The 15,003-nt window shown below is 47.7% G+C and overlaps 1 protein-coding gene across 1 annotated transcript in view; it reads left to right on the forward strand.

The window, feature by feature from the left end:
- Nucleotides 1-9,303: 9,303 nt before the first annotated feature.
- Nucleotides 9,304-15,003, forward strand: part of GCLM (glutamate-cysteine ligase modifier subunit) — a 72,278-nt gene continuing 66,578 nt past the window's right edge. The window contains exon 1 of the mRNA XM_086957927.1: nucleotides 9,304-9,725. Coding sequence (XP_086814053.1) covers nucleotides 9,447-9,725 — 279 coding nt within the window. The 5' untranslated portion in view covers nucleotides 9,304-9,446. The remainder of the gene's footprint in view (nucleotides 9,726-15,003) is intronic.

The raw sequence follows: 15,003 nt of genomic DNA on the forward strand, positions 1-15,003 counted from the left end.
ATTCTCCCACGTAGTAACACATTGGATTTGAGTCATTCTCACAGTTTGCTCAAGCAATTTAAGTGATACGTTGTATAGCAATAGCAAGGTAGAGTTGAAATGTCCCTGATTAGGTACAGTGAGAGAAGTCTCTAGGAACACTCTCACTTTATTAGTGTGGACCTTTGCAATGCTTTATTTAGAACAAGATGAACAGCAATAGTCATCATGTGATATTTTGTGACATTGGTACAAAATGGAAGACAGTGTAAACGCAATTAGGTTAGCGCAAGCTCAATTTATAATTAAGGCTCCCTGTTTTCTGTTTTTACTGATTTTTTACAGATAAAAACAGACAGAAACCATTTATTTTCCTGTCTGTATTTATATGTAAATGTGGATAAAAACGGAAATGAGTCTCTTTTTTTGAGTGAATCTAAATACTTTAAGGTGTGAAGGTCAGGCCAATAGCTGTGAAGATTGACAAGTAAGCAGTTAAAAAATAAAGAATTTATTGTTATGAGGCTGCAACTTCAGTAGATATGCAAAGGTTGATACTAAAATGTTCATATTTTCATAAATGTGTATGGATTTATCATCTGTGGTACTTCATATTATTTAAATCTGTCATACATTCAGAAAAAAAGTTTACTTTTATTGTTTAAATAAATACGGAAGTGAACTATTTTTGCTTCATTTGTCTCACAAAACCCAAAATAAAAATGGATAAATACAGACGGAAATGTCAGAAAATAAATATCATAAAACCGGGAGCCCAATTTATAATGCATTCAATTTAAAAGTAAAAAAAGGATCCCACAATGACATCCTACAGCCTTTCCTTTCACACTTCCTGTACTCCAGCGAGATTGCCACATAATTAACTTTAAAAATCTCCTCTAAATTTGCTTTCAGAGAAAGAAAAGCAAACATCAATCCCCATGCTAAAAAAATAAGAAGCAATTTGTCAGAAGACATAGCATACACAGCCACACTTATGCATGCACACAGACACACACACACGCATGCACACACACACACATGCACACAATCAGGCACAATCGCGTTCGCACACACATAGCCACACTCACGCATGCCACACACACACACACACGCATGCACAAACACACACACCCACCCCCCTACAACTAAGCCCCACCCGCACCACTCACTGGGCTACAGGCTCTGTCACGCGGGGCTTCCCTCTCTTGCATCGGCGGCCTCTGCTCCTCCTACATGCCTAAAGCGTTTCGCAGCCTCCCCTGGGGCGGGACTTCCGCCTTCTGCCCTTCTCGTCCAGTCACTTTGTGGACGCGGGCTTCCCGCAGAAGGCGGAAGTCCCGCCCCAGGGGAGGCTGTGAAACGCTGTAGGAGGCATACGAGTGCTGCTAGGAAGTTTCGCTCAGAAGAGCATGTTATGGGCCACCACCACAGTGAAACTTGAAACAAGGACTCTTGCCTTTCTGTGGCCTCCCCTTTATGACTGCCCGCTTTCATTTCCCACCTGCTGAAACGGGGTGCTCTGTCCTCACCCCACTGCACACGATCTGTATCAGTGCAGCAGATGTCACTTCTTTATTCACTGTTCTTATCCCCTTCTCCCTCCAGTGTTTTGACGGCTAAAACACAGAGGATTACACGCCACCTGTCACCGGACAGCTAGCAATTGACTGCAAGGCCTGGAGCATCTGTTTCCCTGACAGATCGCAGCGGTTTGCTGCACGTTAGAGGCAAGCAGTGTGAAATGGAATGGGTGTGCGGACGTTGGGTGCAGTGTGCGGATCCTAAACCAGAGGACACGCCGCCTCCCTATACTGATCATGTGTGCATTCCTTTACAGTTTTACTTTCATTTGGGACGACCTGTACAGCGCTGGGGTACTTATTGGCTGAGTCAATACTTTATTTATACTGTTTGACAGTGTTCTGTATTGTGCAGCGGTGAGTCATATTGTAGTTGGCGGCGAAGTTAACCTGGACTAGATCTTGGTTAGTGATGTATTCTGTTAGTGACCTGCTTGACCATGTTAAGGACCTGGGCGGAGCATTACGTACTTAGATGTGTGTACAGAATGATATTAGTGTTGGCTTCATACTGCTGGGGTGTCCAGTTGCCCTTTGGCTGTGACGTTTCAAGGTAACTTTGCGCTATATGTGACTTTGATGCAATACTATGATTACTATGTGCTTGTGGATGTGGTAACTGTAAGTTAACATTTTCTGGTTTCTTGATATTTAGATTGGTGGGAGGAGTTGAATAGGTTGTTTAGATGCCAAATACTCATCATCTAATTGACTGAGCTTTGTGTGCCCATAAGGGTGCCAGCTGCTACGTCTTCACTGTTGGTAAAGTGTGTATTTGGCATTCAACTTGATCTGCATCAATGTGCTGCTGAAGGGACAGATGCTTAGCTAACTCAGTGACTTGGAACCTTGTGAGTGCTGTGATGCTAGAGTTTGTTTAATGCGCACTGTTAGTGGGACATCATGTATAGCTTCAGGGAGCTGTATATGAATGAGATTCGACTCTGAGGCTGTTCTTGTGTCTTGCTGCTTCCATACTTAACTGTCTTTCACCCTCCAGATACTCTCGTGTCACTTTTTAAGAGTGGCTTTGAGCCAAGACCTTTTGATTTTACTAAAATAATGCATATAACATACTTCTCGGGGATTTGAGACAGCCTTCTAAATCCTTTGATCTGTTGTGTCATTCTCGTATTTTTTCTTGTATTTTCCCATGGGGTGTGTGAGGCCCCTTGCTCCTAAAAGAAGAACTCCCCTTGATTCACCACATTACAAGACTTAGATACCCACATAGGAACTACACACTCCTTGTTCTCATAGCTGTAGCGGTGTGTGTGCTGGACCTTACAACACGCCCTAGTCTCTCCACCCTTGTTTACTTAATAAGGACTTGCTACAACCTCCCATTCTGTGACTGAGGCCTGCCGTGAAACTGTCGGCAGTCTCTGGATTATGTCACCACCTGAGCAGTCTTAATGCAGATTTTCTAATTCCTGGTCACATTATTAGTTCCCTGGTTCTTTCCTGTGTGTAACTTTGCACTGTACATTCATCTGTTCTTCCAACTAGTCTGCGTTTTTCTCCATTTTATTCCCTGCAATCACCCTACCTTCTGTTCATTTGCTTTATTGCACTCGTTTTTTCCATGCTTCGGCCCTCTTTATTTTTCTGACTGCCTTTTGTTCCATCCTTCTATTCAGGACTCTCTAGGTGGTGGCAGACCTCAGACTGAACGCTAGGGCTAGGTGGATGAACAGAGGTCCTATCGGTATGGAGGTGTTAGTGCATAGTGGGGTGAGGCAAGGTTGGTTTTGAGAAGCAAAGTCAGTATATTGGCTCTGCCAGTCAGCGCTTGCCAGTGACATCTTTTGTGATCGGCAGATCAAACTTGAAAATCTTGCAGCTCATCCTTTCAACCTACAGTGGCCAGACACTTGTGTCCCATTCAATTGGACAAAAGTCGATCAAAAATGAACATACACTCCACACAATACCACTCAGTGCAACATAATTATATGCTACATAATTACACTGCACTCAATGCAACATACTCTCCAGACACTTGTGTCCCATTCAATTGGGCAAAAGTCGATCAAAAATGAACATACACTCCACACAATACCACTCAGTGCTACATAGTTAAACGCCACATAATTACACTCTATCTCTATCTATCTATCGCATCACCACAGCATCACTCAGCACCACCACAGCATCACTCAGGAGCACCACAACATCACAATGCGTTACCACAGCATCACTGAACGCCACATCATCACTCGTCGCAACCACAACCTCACTCAGCGCCACCACAGCATCAATCTGTGCAACCATTCAACAACAGCTGGATCAAATATGTTCTCTCAATGTTTCAAGCTTTATTACAAATGTCACAAAAAGATGTTAATATTTAACTTCTGTTCTTGGATTTTCGTCACAATAAAATACACTGAACATAATCTTCACAAAAGTTATTTACAAAAGTTTAAGCTATTGCCATTATAAATTACAATACATTTTATTTAAGTGTTAATTATTAAAAAATTAAAAGTCATTCTATTTGTAATATCAATACATCTAAGTCACGTAAATACAACACATATTGCATTACAAATGCTATAGGTGTCACATTTGTGAAAGTTAAAACTATTGGCATTGTAAATGACAAAGCTATTTATTTAGCTATTTTCAAAACCAACACATAAATAAAGAAATTGTAATTTACAATACCAATAGCTCAAACTTTCCTAATGCGAGACCTATTGCATTGCAAATGCTTGTTATTATTCTGTGATGTTTACCAGACACACAAAGCAATCTGCTGTAATTGCCTTAAACCCCATAAGATATATCAAAAGTGCAGCTGTTGCAACAAATTACGCCAGAACAGATTTAGTAGCTCATCTCTCCTTGTTGACAATTTAAAATTTGCTAACATTCGTGCCAAGAATATTTAATTCCATTAAGGACAGGAGGCTCTGATTATGCTTTCTCTATTTCTTTACTGGGAAACACAGCAGCCAATCAGTACACAGTAAAGAAGAAACTACAATACCCATGAGTACTTAGACACTATAAATAAGGTCACAGAGTTCACAACTTCCTCTTTCTTTGTAACAGGTAAGTCATAAAGTCAAAAACGTAGAAGGAAAAACCAAGGATCCATGAAGAATATCCGGCCGCAGGACATCCACAAGGCAATCAAACAGGTAAATCCAAGGACCAGCGGGACAAACCACAGCAGCAGACGCAGACGGCGAATCCACAGCTCATTTGAGGTCGGAACCTGAAACAGTAAACAAAGTCGTAATACCTACACCCAAACTGAATACAGACAATTCATGAGAGGGCGGGACAATTGCATAAAACATTTCACAAAGAAGCCATAGGCAAGTAAGATCATAACAATAGCACAATTGCAGATAATCATAAAAGCAAGGGTGGGATAATCCTCGCCTCCTGTCCTTAATAGAATTAAAAATTCTTGGCACAAATGTTAGCAAATTTTACATTCTATGGCAGGACGGAGGCTCCGATTATGCTTGTTCAAAGCTTATCCACCACAACAGATGCAACATCAACAATAGGTTTAAAATAAAAGGTCTTAAACACTGATTCAGAAGACCAATCTGCTGCCTTCATGATATCATGAAGGCTAGCACCCATTGAAAAAGCCTTTGAAGCCATCGCTCCCCTAGCGGAGTGAGCACCAAACACAGTAACATCAATGCCCGCCTCCTGCATGAGCCAGCGAAGCCAACGTGCCAAAGTAGCAGGAGTAACCGGCTGGAAAGGCTTTTGCAAAGCAATAAGAAGTTGACCCTGAAGGTCGTGTCGTAAAGATGCAGTGCTTACCTCGTAATCCTTGATACACTGAACCACACACAATTGAGGATTGTGAGGAAACGAGGGATAAGAAATGGATGAAGTGTTGCATTTCGTCCGTTTGGAAATGACAAAAGTGACACCGTCCGGTGAAAAAGTGCGACCGGCAAGATCCAAGGCCCGCACATCAGAAACCCGTTTGCAGGATATTAAACACAAAAGCATAGTCAGCTTAGCCGAAAGCTGTTTACGGGTCAAGAAAGAATTGGAGGGCCAAGAAGACAGGAATCTCAAAACCACAGACACATCCCATAAGGCCACGTACTTGGGACAAGGAGGTTTTACCATCCTGATGCCCTTAAGCAATTTTGAAATCAAGGGATGTTCTCCCGCACGTTTACCATCAATAGGGATGTGGCCCGCCGAAATGGCAGAACGGAAAGTGTTCACAGTTCTGTAAGCCAGGCCAGAAGAGGCCAAAGAAGCCAGAAAATTACTAATCAGAGCAAGATCCACCGAAATGGGATCCACTGACCGTTGTGCGCACCAAGCACACCAGCGTTTCCAACTGGACGCATAACGCTTACGTGTTTTGGGAGCCCAAGCCTCCTTGATAAATCGGGTATAGTCTCCCGATAAGCCCGGGACTTGCCAGCGTCCCCCGAAATCCTACATTCCACCAACAGAAGATGACCCGACAAGATCAGAGGGTGATGATTGTGCAGAGGATCTAAAAGAAGGTTCCACATGTGTGGAAGGAGGTACGGCGTCGAGCAACTCATCTCCAGAAGAACTGGAAACCACGCTTGGGCCCTCCAAAGAGGGGTGATCAGAATGAGTTCCGACGAGAACTGACGGACCCGGGCGAGAACCCAGGGAATCAACATGAAGGGGGAAACGCATAGCACAGAGACGGAGGCCAAGGCTGGAGAAAAGCATCCGTCGCCAGGGCTGCCGGATCTGGGCACCAGCTGAAGAAAAGGGGAAGCTGGGTGTTCAGACGAGAGGCAAACAGGTCCAGGTGACAAGACCCGCAGAGGAGAACCAATTTCCGAAAGACCCGAGGGTGGAGTCTCCAATCGCTGAAGTCGTGGAGATGTTGAGAATTCCAATCCGCAATTTGGTTGTAAGAACCCGACAGGTATTCTGCAATAACTGTGATCCTGCGTTGCAGACACAGGTGCCAGAAGTCCTTCGCAATCTCCGAAAGAAGCTTGGACTTGGTTCCCCCCAGTTTGTTCACATAATGAACTGCAGAAACGTTGTCCATCCTTAGAAGAATGCAGCAGTTCGTCTGTTGAGGGGAAAGGCACCGAATTGCAAAGGAACCTGCTAGAGGTTCCAGGCAATTGATATGTAAAGACAGTTCCTCCTGCGACCAACGACCCCCCGTCGTCACCGAACCGCAACGAGCCCCCCAACCCCAAAGGCTGGCATCGGACTCGATCACAACATCGGGAGTCTTCCCGAACAGCGCCAGGCCGTTCCAAGATTGCATGTGGTCCAGCCACCACAACATCTCCGTGCGTGCATCCTCCGACAGGGGAACCTGGTCCGAATAACTCAGACCCTTCTGAAGATGTCTTATTTTGAGGCGCTGAAGCGCCCGATAATGCAGAGGGCCCTGAAAGATTGCCTGGATGGAGGAAGACAGGAGGCCTACAATGCGAGCCACCGAGCGCAAGGACACAGTCTGCTTGGCAAGAAGGAGACGCAAGTCCCTCTTGATAGACCTGATTTTCTGACTGGGAAGAAGGAGCTGGCAAGAGTCGATCCGAAAGCCCAGGAAATCCATTGACTGAGACGGAATAAAGTCGGACTTTTGAGGATTCACTAGAAAACCCAAAGATTGTAACAGATCGATGGATCATTGCAAATGGCAACGGAGAAGGAGGGGGCACTGGGCCAAAAGAAGGACGTCGTCCAAATACACAATTAGACGGACTCCGCGAGACCTTAGAGACTCCATCACAGGACGAAGAAGCTTTGTGAAGCACCACGGAGCCGAAGAAAGACCGAAAGGAAGAACCTTGTACTCGTACCAAGTCCCCAGCCATTGAAATTGAAGATAACGACGATGAGGGGCAAAAATTGGCACTGAGAGGTAAGCATCCTTGAGATCTAGACGAACCATCCAGTCGCATTCCTGCAGCAAGTCTTGCAGAAGATGAATGCCCTCCATCCTGAAATGACGGTAGACTACCCCGCCGTTGAAATCCTTTAGATTGAGGACCAAACGAGACCCGCCCCTTTCTTTTGTACTAGAAAGACATTGCTGACGAAACCTCTTGGATGAGGACTTGTGGGAACAATGGCCCCTTTCGACAGAAGAGAAGCGATCTCTTCGGAGATCACCTCTTGATCTTGTAGGGAAAAAACAACAGAATCACATGGAGGAGCAGAACGCTTCTTAGCCCTTGGCGCTGAAGACAAAGACTTTGCCAACTTTACAAAATCCGAATGATGAGGGTTTTTAGGCGACTTACCAGTGCGCCCAGAGGAAGGAGGCAGCCAGCCCTGCTGGGCAGCCTAGTCGGACAAATGTTTCTTTAATGGCGCAATCGCCTGAAACAGGGCCTGACCCATAAGGTCATCCATAGAAGCAGAAGGCTCCTCCTCATTGTAGTAGTCATAGTCCTCCTCATCATAATAATCAGCCATAGCGTCGAAAATTCAATAGTGCCCACTGAATTAAAGGAACAAAGTCCAAAGCTTTAGAAGGCCTAAGCCAAGTTTGGGGGAGTGGAACCCCTAATGCAAGCAGAAGTATTGGCACAAAACCTTGAACCAAAAGTTAATTGAAAAGTGGAGGGAGGGCTTGCACCGTAGAAAATACAGTAGAGCCACTCTAGGCAGAGCCTATGCACAATTTATACAACCCTCTGCGTTGGTATAGCAAAAGGGCGTCAAGGAGCTCAAGCGGCAGGCAAGAGAAGGGCACAGTTCAGGCAAATGTCAGAAGCGGCGTCACACAAGCCAAAGAAGGTCTCCTGAGGCGAGCGAACACCAGAGCGCTGTCAGGAATGTAAACAAACGCTTTTGCGCATGCGCGGAAAGCGGACTGCCGATAGGGGAGACGCGCGAGACACACGCGCGTCTTCCCAGCTCCAAACTCCCTCGCCACAATGAAAAAATAGACGCAGACCAAGCGCGCCCAACACGGGAGGTGACACACGCTCCCAACTACAGAGACACGAAAGTCAATGAAAAACCGCGCACACGCGCCAGAACACATAGCAGGCGCGAGGACAGCAAACGCTGGGCAGAGCGGCAAAATGAAATAAGCAACGCGCACAAAGCAACAACAATGCAAGAACAACAGCGGTGAAGCCAAATACAAGTAAGAGTATAAATGCACTTAACTGGCTGCGAAGCAGCAAAGAAAGAGGAAGTTGTGACCTCTGTGACCTTATTTATAGTGTCTAAGTACTCATGGGTATTGTAGTTTCTTCTTTACTGTGTACTGATTGGCTGCTGTGTTTCCCAGTAAAGAAATAGAGAAAGCATAATCAGAGCCTCCGTCCTGCCATAGAATTTATTTACGGCAGAGTTTTTACAAAAATAAATGTATAAATTGACTGTCAGACTGCTTCCTATCTCGTGACTCCCCTAGTGACCCAGCCCTTTTTTGTTGCCACACCTTGACTCACAAATTGTGGACTTCCTGAATATAGTTTTTCAATTTATGGACTTCCTGAATATAGTTTTTGAATTTCCAGGAGTGTTCCACACTATTGCATTCTGCAGAAAGGGGTCAGATGTCATCCCTGTCTTATGACATAACGATAATTGTTTCTTTTACTCGTGACAAAGTCTCACACAAGGCATGTTCGCTCACTGCAAAAAAAACCTGAAGTCACACACACACACACACACATACAGAAACGTGGGAGCGACGTAGACCCTCCTCAGTGTTGCTGACCCTGGCTGTCAGTGTACTCTTCTTGAGTCTCTCTTCACTGTCGCCGGTCTGGCTGGTGTGTTTACCTTGTCCCTCGTCGCTTTCGGAGGCTCGGTACCAGTCACGGTTACACAGCACTCTGGAGCGCCTCCTTCTCTGGCTCTGCCCCGGGGCTCCTTAAAGAGTTGCTGCGGCACCGCCCCCGCAGCTGCCAGGGCATGAGGAGGACGGAGGGACGCGCTGGAGACCGAGCAGAGGAGGACGAGCCGCGGGGACCAGAGGACGCGTGGAGAAGGACCAGCGAACCACAGCAGGGCGAGGGACTGAACACAGTATCAAAGGGAAGCCACAGTGAGCCTTCGGTTCCTATCATGAGCCCCGACAGCTGCGCTGCCCGCAGCCTGCTGCACAGAGCTTCCTTGCTCACAATGCAGACCGGCAACTTGCTTAACTGGGGCCGTCTGAAGAAGAAGTGCCAGCTGAGCCCCAGCGAGGAGGTGAGCTCTTGGGTTGAGAGGCATGGATAGGTCAGCGGGGAGCAATAAAGGGGGCATCTTTGTAGACGGACATAGGAGAGGTTGGATGTTGTCCATCGGAAATGTGGGGCAAGGGTGAATGAACCACAACAGAGAGTATCATGGAAGAGAGTCAGTGTACTTTGACAGTGATAGGAGAGAACAATGAAAGAGCTCTCTCCGTATAAGAGCAGTCAATAGCACAGTTTAGTTAAGTCACACATATTTGGAGAGCGCAACTGTAGTTCAATGTGGTCACATCTCAGCTGTGTCCTACGAACCTATCTATGCAATTCAATGCTGTGCTTTTCAATGGGATGTTAAAGATAGGCCATCATTTTTGGGCCGAGGCACCTCATTCCACTGACCAACTGACAGCCGGGGGGCAGAAACAAACCATGGGCGTAGATTGTCGAGCAAGTTGCCTTGCTGCGGCACTTGCCGTATGTGTATAGAGACACATAAAGAAGCATAGAGTAAATGATATTCGTCAACGCATAGAAAGTGCGGACACCCCCAAAAGAATCGCATCTTTAGTGGTCTACCTCGAAGCTGGGGAACAGACAGTGTTGAGTCTGGGCAGGGAGTGACGATCCTTTGGTTGTGGGCAAATCACGTAATCTCCTCGTGTCTAACAAAATTAGTGTGTCCTTCTGTAACGCAACTGGTGCAAGTGTGAAGTTCTCTGATACCTCCAGGTAGAGTTTGCGCGATGTAAAAAAACAACTCAAGAAAAGTCAGTAGCTGGCAGCGTCTCTGATTTGTAACTTCTTCCTTGACTCCAACCTGTGGATGTAGCCCATAGGCTCAGCCATCATGTTGCTTTATGCTTCACTCTAGAGGAAGCAGGAGCTTTTATAAAGGTCCAGCACACCTGTTCCTAATATCAGTAGACTTAAAAAAAAATTGGGATTGTGCTGTTCATATAAAGATAGGAGAGAGGGGATGAATGAAGCAATACTAGTGTTCCAGTAGGGGAGAGTGCTCCAAGTAGGAGCAAGTGCCCTCACACACCATGAAAGGTGTCATGCTTCATCATTGGGCAAGATCCTCGTCGGGCCGGCGCTACAATGCCCGACGGACACCCACGAGGGGGGTCTTTGCCAGAGGTCTTTATGTATATGCTGTATGATGAAGTGGTAGTGGGAGGATGGTAAATTTTGTAGTGTGTGGAAGAGTTTTTTATAGTAGTGAATTAAAATAGGTATAGTGATGTTCATGGTCAATTAACTTTTTGAATGGAACTCGCTACCCTAGTTAAATATGTTGCGCTTATACAAGATACAGTGGTCCTAAAAAGGCTAATCAGTGTGTAATCTGGAACACAAAGGAAACACATAACATAGTTAAACAGGCTTAGGGATACACAAACCAGTAATTCCTCTGAGAACAGTTTGTATGCCTGTATAAAAGTGCTCATACTGCATGCTCTGTTGTAATTCGACAAGCATGCACAGAATAATTATCTTTCAGACAATAGTAACAATGAATTTTTAAAATAAAAAAAGAACAACATCCATTTGTAGAGATTAGGTGTCACTGTGATGTCTGTGTACATCTTATAGTAAACGGGCTGTCATTTACCCCAAAACGGGTAACTAACAGCTCCTTCAGGGTCAGAGCAGAGAAGAACGCATATTAGTGTCCTACAAACAAAAGAGCGAAAATCAACAGGGGACTCGGTAGAGTCAGTCGGCCTATTGATCAGTAGGACATGGTAAAGTTAAGGTCGTCTGTTCTACTTACACCCTTTCCTCTGTCTTTATAGGAACAGCACAACACACATTTTTTAGGTTTTGACTGGCGATGCGTACTTCAGTACGCATGCGCCAAAAAACCTTTTGATGTGTGTGTGTGTGGGGTCGGGAATACGCCCTCTCCTCCCATTGGCTAGCTCCATAAATGGAGGCTAGCCATTGGGAGGAGGGGGCGTCCGTCAATCTCGGACCAGATTCGGGGGCGTTCCCGAGAATTTTTGGCTTTTGGCGACGTCACGCTACGTCAGCCAAAAGCCCTCGGGAACGCCCCCGAATCTGTTCCGACATTGACGGCACCGGGAAGAAGTCCAGGTGAGTGCTTGCTGAATCCCTGGAGAGGTGTTGTTCAAGTACCGTGAAAGGGAAGAGTACGTAGAGGGGTTGTGAGTTAGCAACCTAGTGTATTCTGGGAGCTGTAGTCCTAGTTGAGTTTGATTGACGCAATTGAAGTGATACCCCTGCAAGCCATGATGTGTAGGAGAGCTGAGGATTGCTCATTTCGAGACAGTGAACGGCTGAGAGCCAGGGAAGCATCGGCTCTCACTTGGCCTTCCTCATGCCTTTGCTGCCAGCTTTGCACAAGCACTAGCTTGTTCAGTACTTCTCCAGCCTTCCATGGCGTGATTATCTCTCCCCTGTCACCTCGTCTGGGTGTTGCAGCTGCCCGGCCATCCTTTCTGAGGCACTACGGACATGAAACTGACTCGGCGTACTGAAGCGAGTTGTAGGTGCTGCCATTCCTCTAAAACGGCTAAAAGCGCTTTCTGGGACATCGAGTAAGGAGCTCCTCGGCTTTTGGTGCATTGCTGGAAGGGGCGTGTCAGTCGTTTTCCAACTGTTTATTAGCTGTGCTAGAAAGCAAGGTGTGAAGCAGACAGATGCTGGAAGGTGTAGTTGCATTTATTTATTGTGCTCACCTTAGCAGCCTTTCGCAGCTCTGCCTGCCTCACGGTCTCCAGGACTGACTTGTAACTGACTCAATCTCGGCCCTTAAGCATTTCTGAGGCCCGGCCATCTAGGCTTCGGACATGAATTGTAACTGACTCTACCCCTACCCCACCAGCAATTCTGAGCCCCAGCCTGTCATACAGTCACCAGACAGGACTTGTAACTGACTGCCCTTGACCTACCAGCCTTTTTGAGGCCCAGTCATATGGTCATCGGAACTGACTTGTAACTGACTCTGCCCTTGACCTACCAGCCTTTTTGAGGCCCAGTCATATAATCTTCGGACTTGACTTGTAACTGACTCTGCCCTCCCAGCCTTTCTAAGGCCCAGTCATACGTCATCAGACCGGACTTGTAACTGACTCTGCCCTCCCAGCCTTTCTGGGGCCTAGTCATACGTCATCAGACCGGACTTGTAACTGACTCCGCCCTCCCAGCCTTTCTGGGGCCCAGTCATATAATCTTCAGACCGGACTTGTAACGGGCTCAGCCCTCCCAGCCAGAGAAGTGCAGACTCGTCCATGAATTCCCCTAGCGCTGGTGCAATGGTATGCAAAGGCTGTTCATATTTACTGAACTTGTCATAGGCTGGCAGCTCCGGGCAGCCCTCGCGGAGCAGAGGAGGGGAGGGGGAAGAGCGACAGACAGGAAACCCAACACAATGCCATCGGAGAGCGGGGCGAGAGAGAAGACTTGGTCTGTGGCCAGGAAGAGGGGAGGACGCGGCATGACAGGAGGAAAGTGACCAGAGAGAGGGGCGAGGCGCCGGACAGGAGCAGAAGGGACGGGGGCAGGGAGGACAGGAAGAGGAATTTCGGGAAACCTCCCCGCGAGCCCAGAGGGGGATGCTCGCCGAGAGCGGAGCATGAGAGCAGCCAGAGAGACACCAGTACTGAGACAGCGGCGGGGAGCGGGGCAGGAGAGCCGAGCAGCGGTCCGGAGGAGCGGGTGAGTGCGCGCCCCAGCCCCAAACAAGCTGTCAGCCTCCAGTGGCAAACACAGGACAACTCACTGCATGTGTGCGGTGGGACCTCTTCCGCTCAACCTCCCTCGCCCGGGCAGTGCAGCTGCCATGTGACAGCTGCCGGAAACTTTGCCCGGAACTGTCAGATGGGACGGCTGCACACATAGAGAGAGAGAGAACGCCGAGCGTCTCGGTGTGCTCTAGAAGACCCCATCCCCCTCCCTAATCCTTGATGGAGAGTCTTAACGCCGAAGGATTAGATGACAGCCCCGGGCTTTCATTTCATCAATCATTCAGGTGTGTTTCTCCCGTCATTCAACTTGAAATGAAGCCAAACTACAACTCCCAGCATGCATTTTGCTTGCAGGTTAAAAACCAGGTCTCCACGTGCGGTGGCCTAGAGCGAGCTGATCCCCGTAACAAGCTCTCTATCTCCCTAAGAAGATGTTTGTTTTGTATGTACCGCTGGCCCCCGCCTCCCCCACATGCTCTGGACCCAGGGGGAGGGTGTGTGGGGTGGGGTGGGGTGGTTGCTTTATCTGTGGACAGCAGATGTGTGCTGGCCACCACGCCTGTTGCATCACTCGCTGTACTCCGGGTATTCAAAGTTTTTTTTTTTTACTCCGTCCTGACAGTTTATATATCAGCTCGTCTTCTTTGGCAACAGGGGAGTAGCTGTGGTGCAGCGGCACTGGGCACATACGCCTCACGGGCTCACTGAGCCCTCGCTATGCTGCATTTTACTAACGCAACAGCAGTCAAAGTAGCTCTCTTCTTGCTTGCACCAGGAGAAATGGCGTCCTGGCTACGCTCCTGTTTGGCAACAGCACGCGCAGGCACTGAAGGAACCTAGCAGTGCAGTGGTTTTCAGCTTTGTGCAAGTCTCTCGGGGTCGTTAAACGTCAGGCTCTCAGTGCCTGCACAGCACTCAGTTCATTAAACCTCCCGGCCCAGCACTTCTGACCGAGGGCGCATTTCTACACACACTTGTCAGATGGAAGTGGCTTGGCTACTCTTGGACCATACTACCTGCACTACTCTTCATTTATTGCAAGCACTGCCTCACACAGAAGTCTACCAGACGACTCCATGTCAGCGAGGCCGCCATGCCCCAGTGCTGGGTTTTTCTTTCGCAGGTCATTCGTTTCAGGTTTCTTATTTCGATAGGAAGCAACTGTTGCCTGCTTGTGCCTCACTTTTCGTGCCCTGTTGCCTGCTTGTGCATCCATTTTCGTGCCCCTGTTGCCTGCTTGTGCCTCTGTGTGCCCCTGTTGCCTGCTTGTGCCTCTGTGTGCCCCTGTTGCCTGCTTGTGCCTCCGTGTGCCTCTGTTGCCTGCTTGTGCCTCCGTTTTCGTGCCCCTGTTGCCTGCTTGTGCCTCCGTTTTCGTGCCCCTGTTGCCTGCTTGTGCCTCCGTGTGCCCCTGTTGCCTGCTTGTGCTGTGTGGGTGTGTGTGGAGGGCTCTGTGTAGCTGTGTGTGTGGGAAGCTTTGTGTGGCTGTGTGTGTGGGAGGCTGTGTGGGTGTGTGGGGGGCTCTGTGTGGGTGTGTGTGTGGGGGGGCTCTGTGTGTGTTTGTGTGTGTCATTTGCGAGA

This window comes from Lissotriton vulgaris, chromosome 1_1 (assembly GCF_964263255.1).
Source record: "Lissotriton vulgaris chromosome 1_1, aLisVul1.2, whole genome shotgun sequence".
In the NCBI taxonomy this organism is placed as follows: domain Eukaryota; kingdom Metazoa; phylum Chordata; class Amphibia; order Caudata; family Salamandridae; genus Lissotriton; species Lissotriton vulgaris.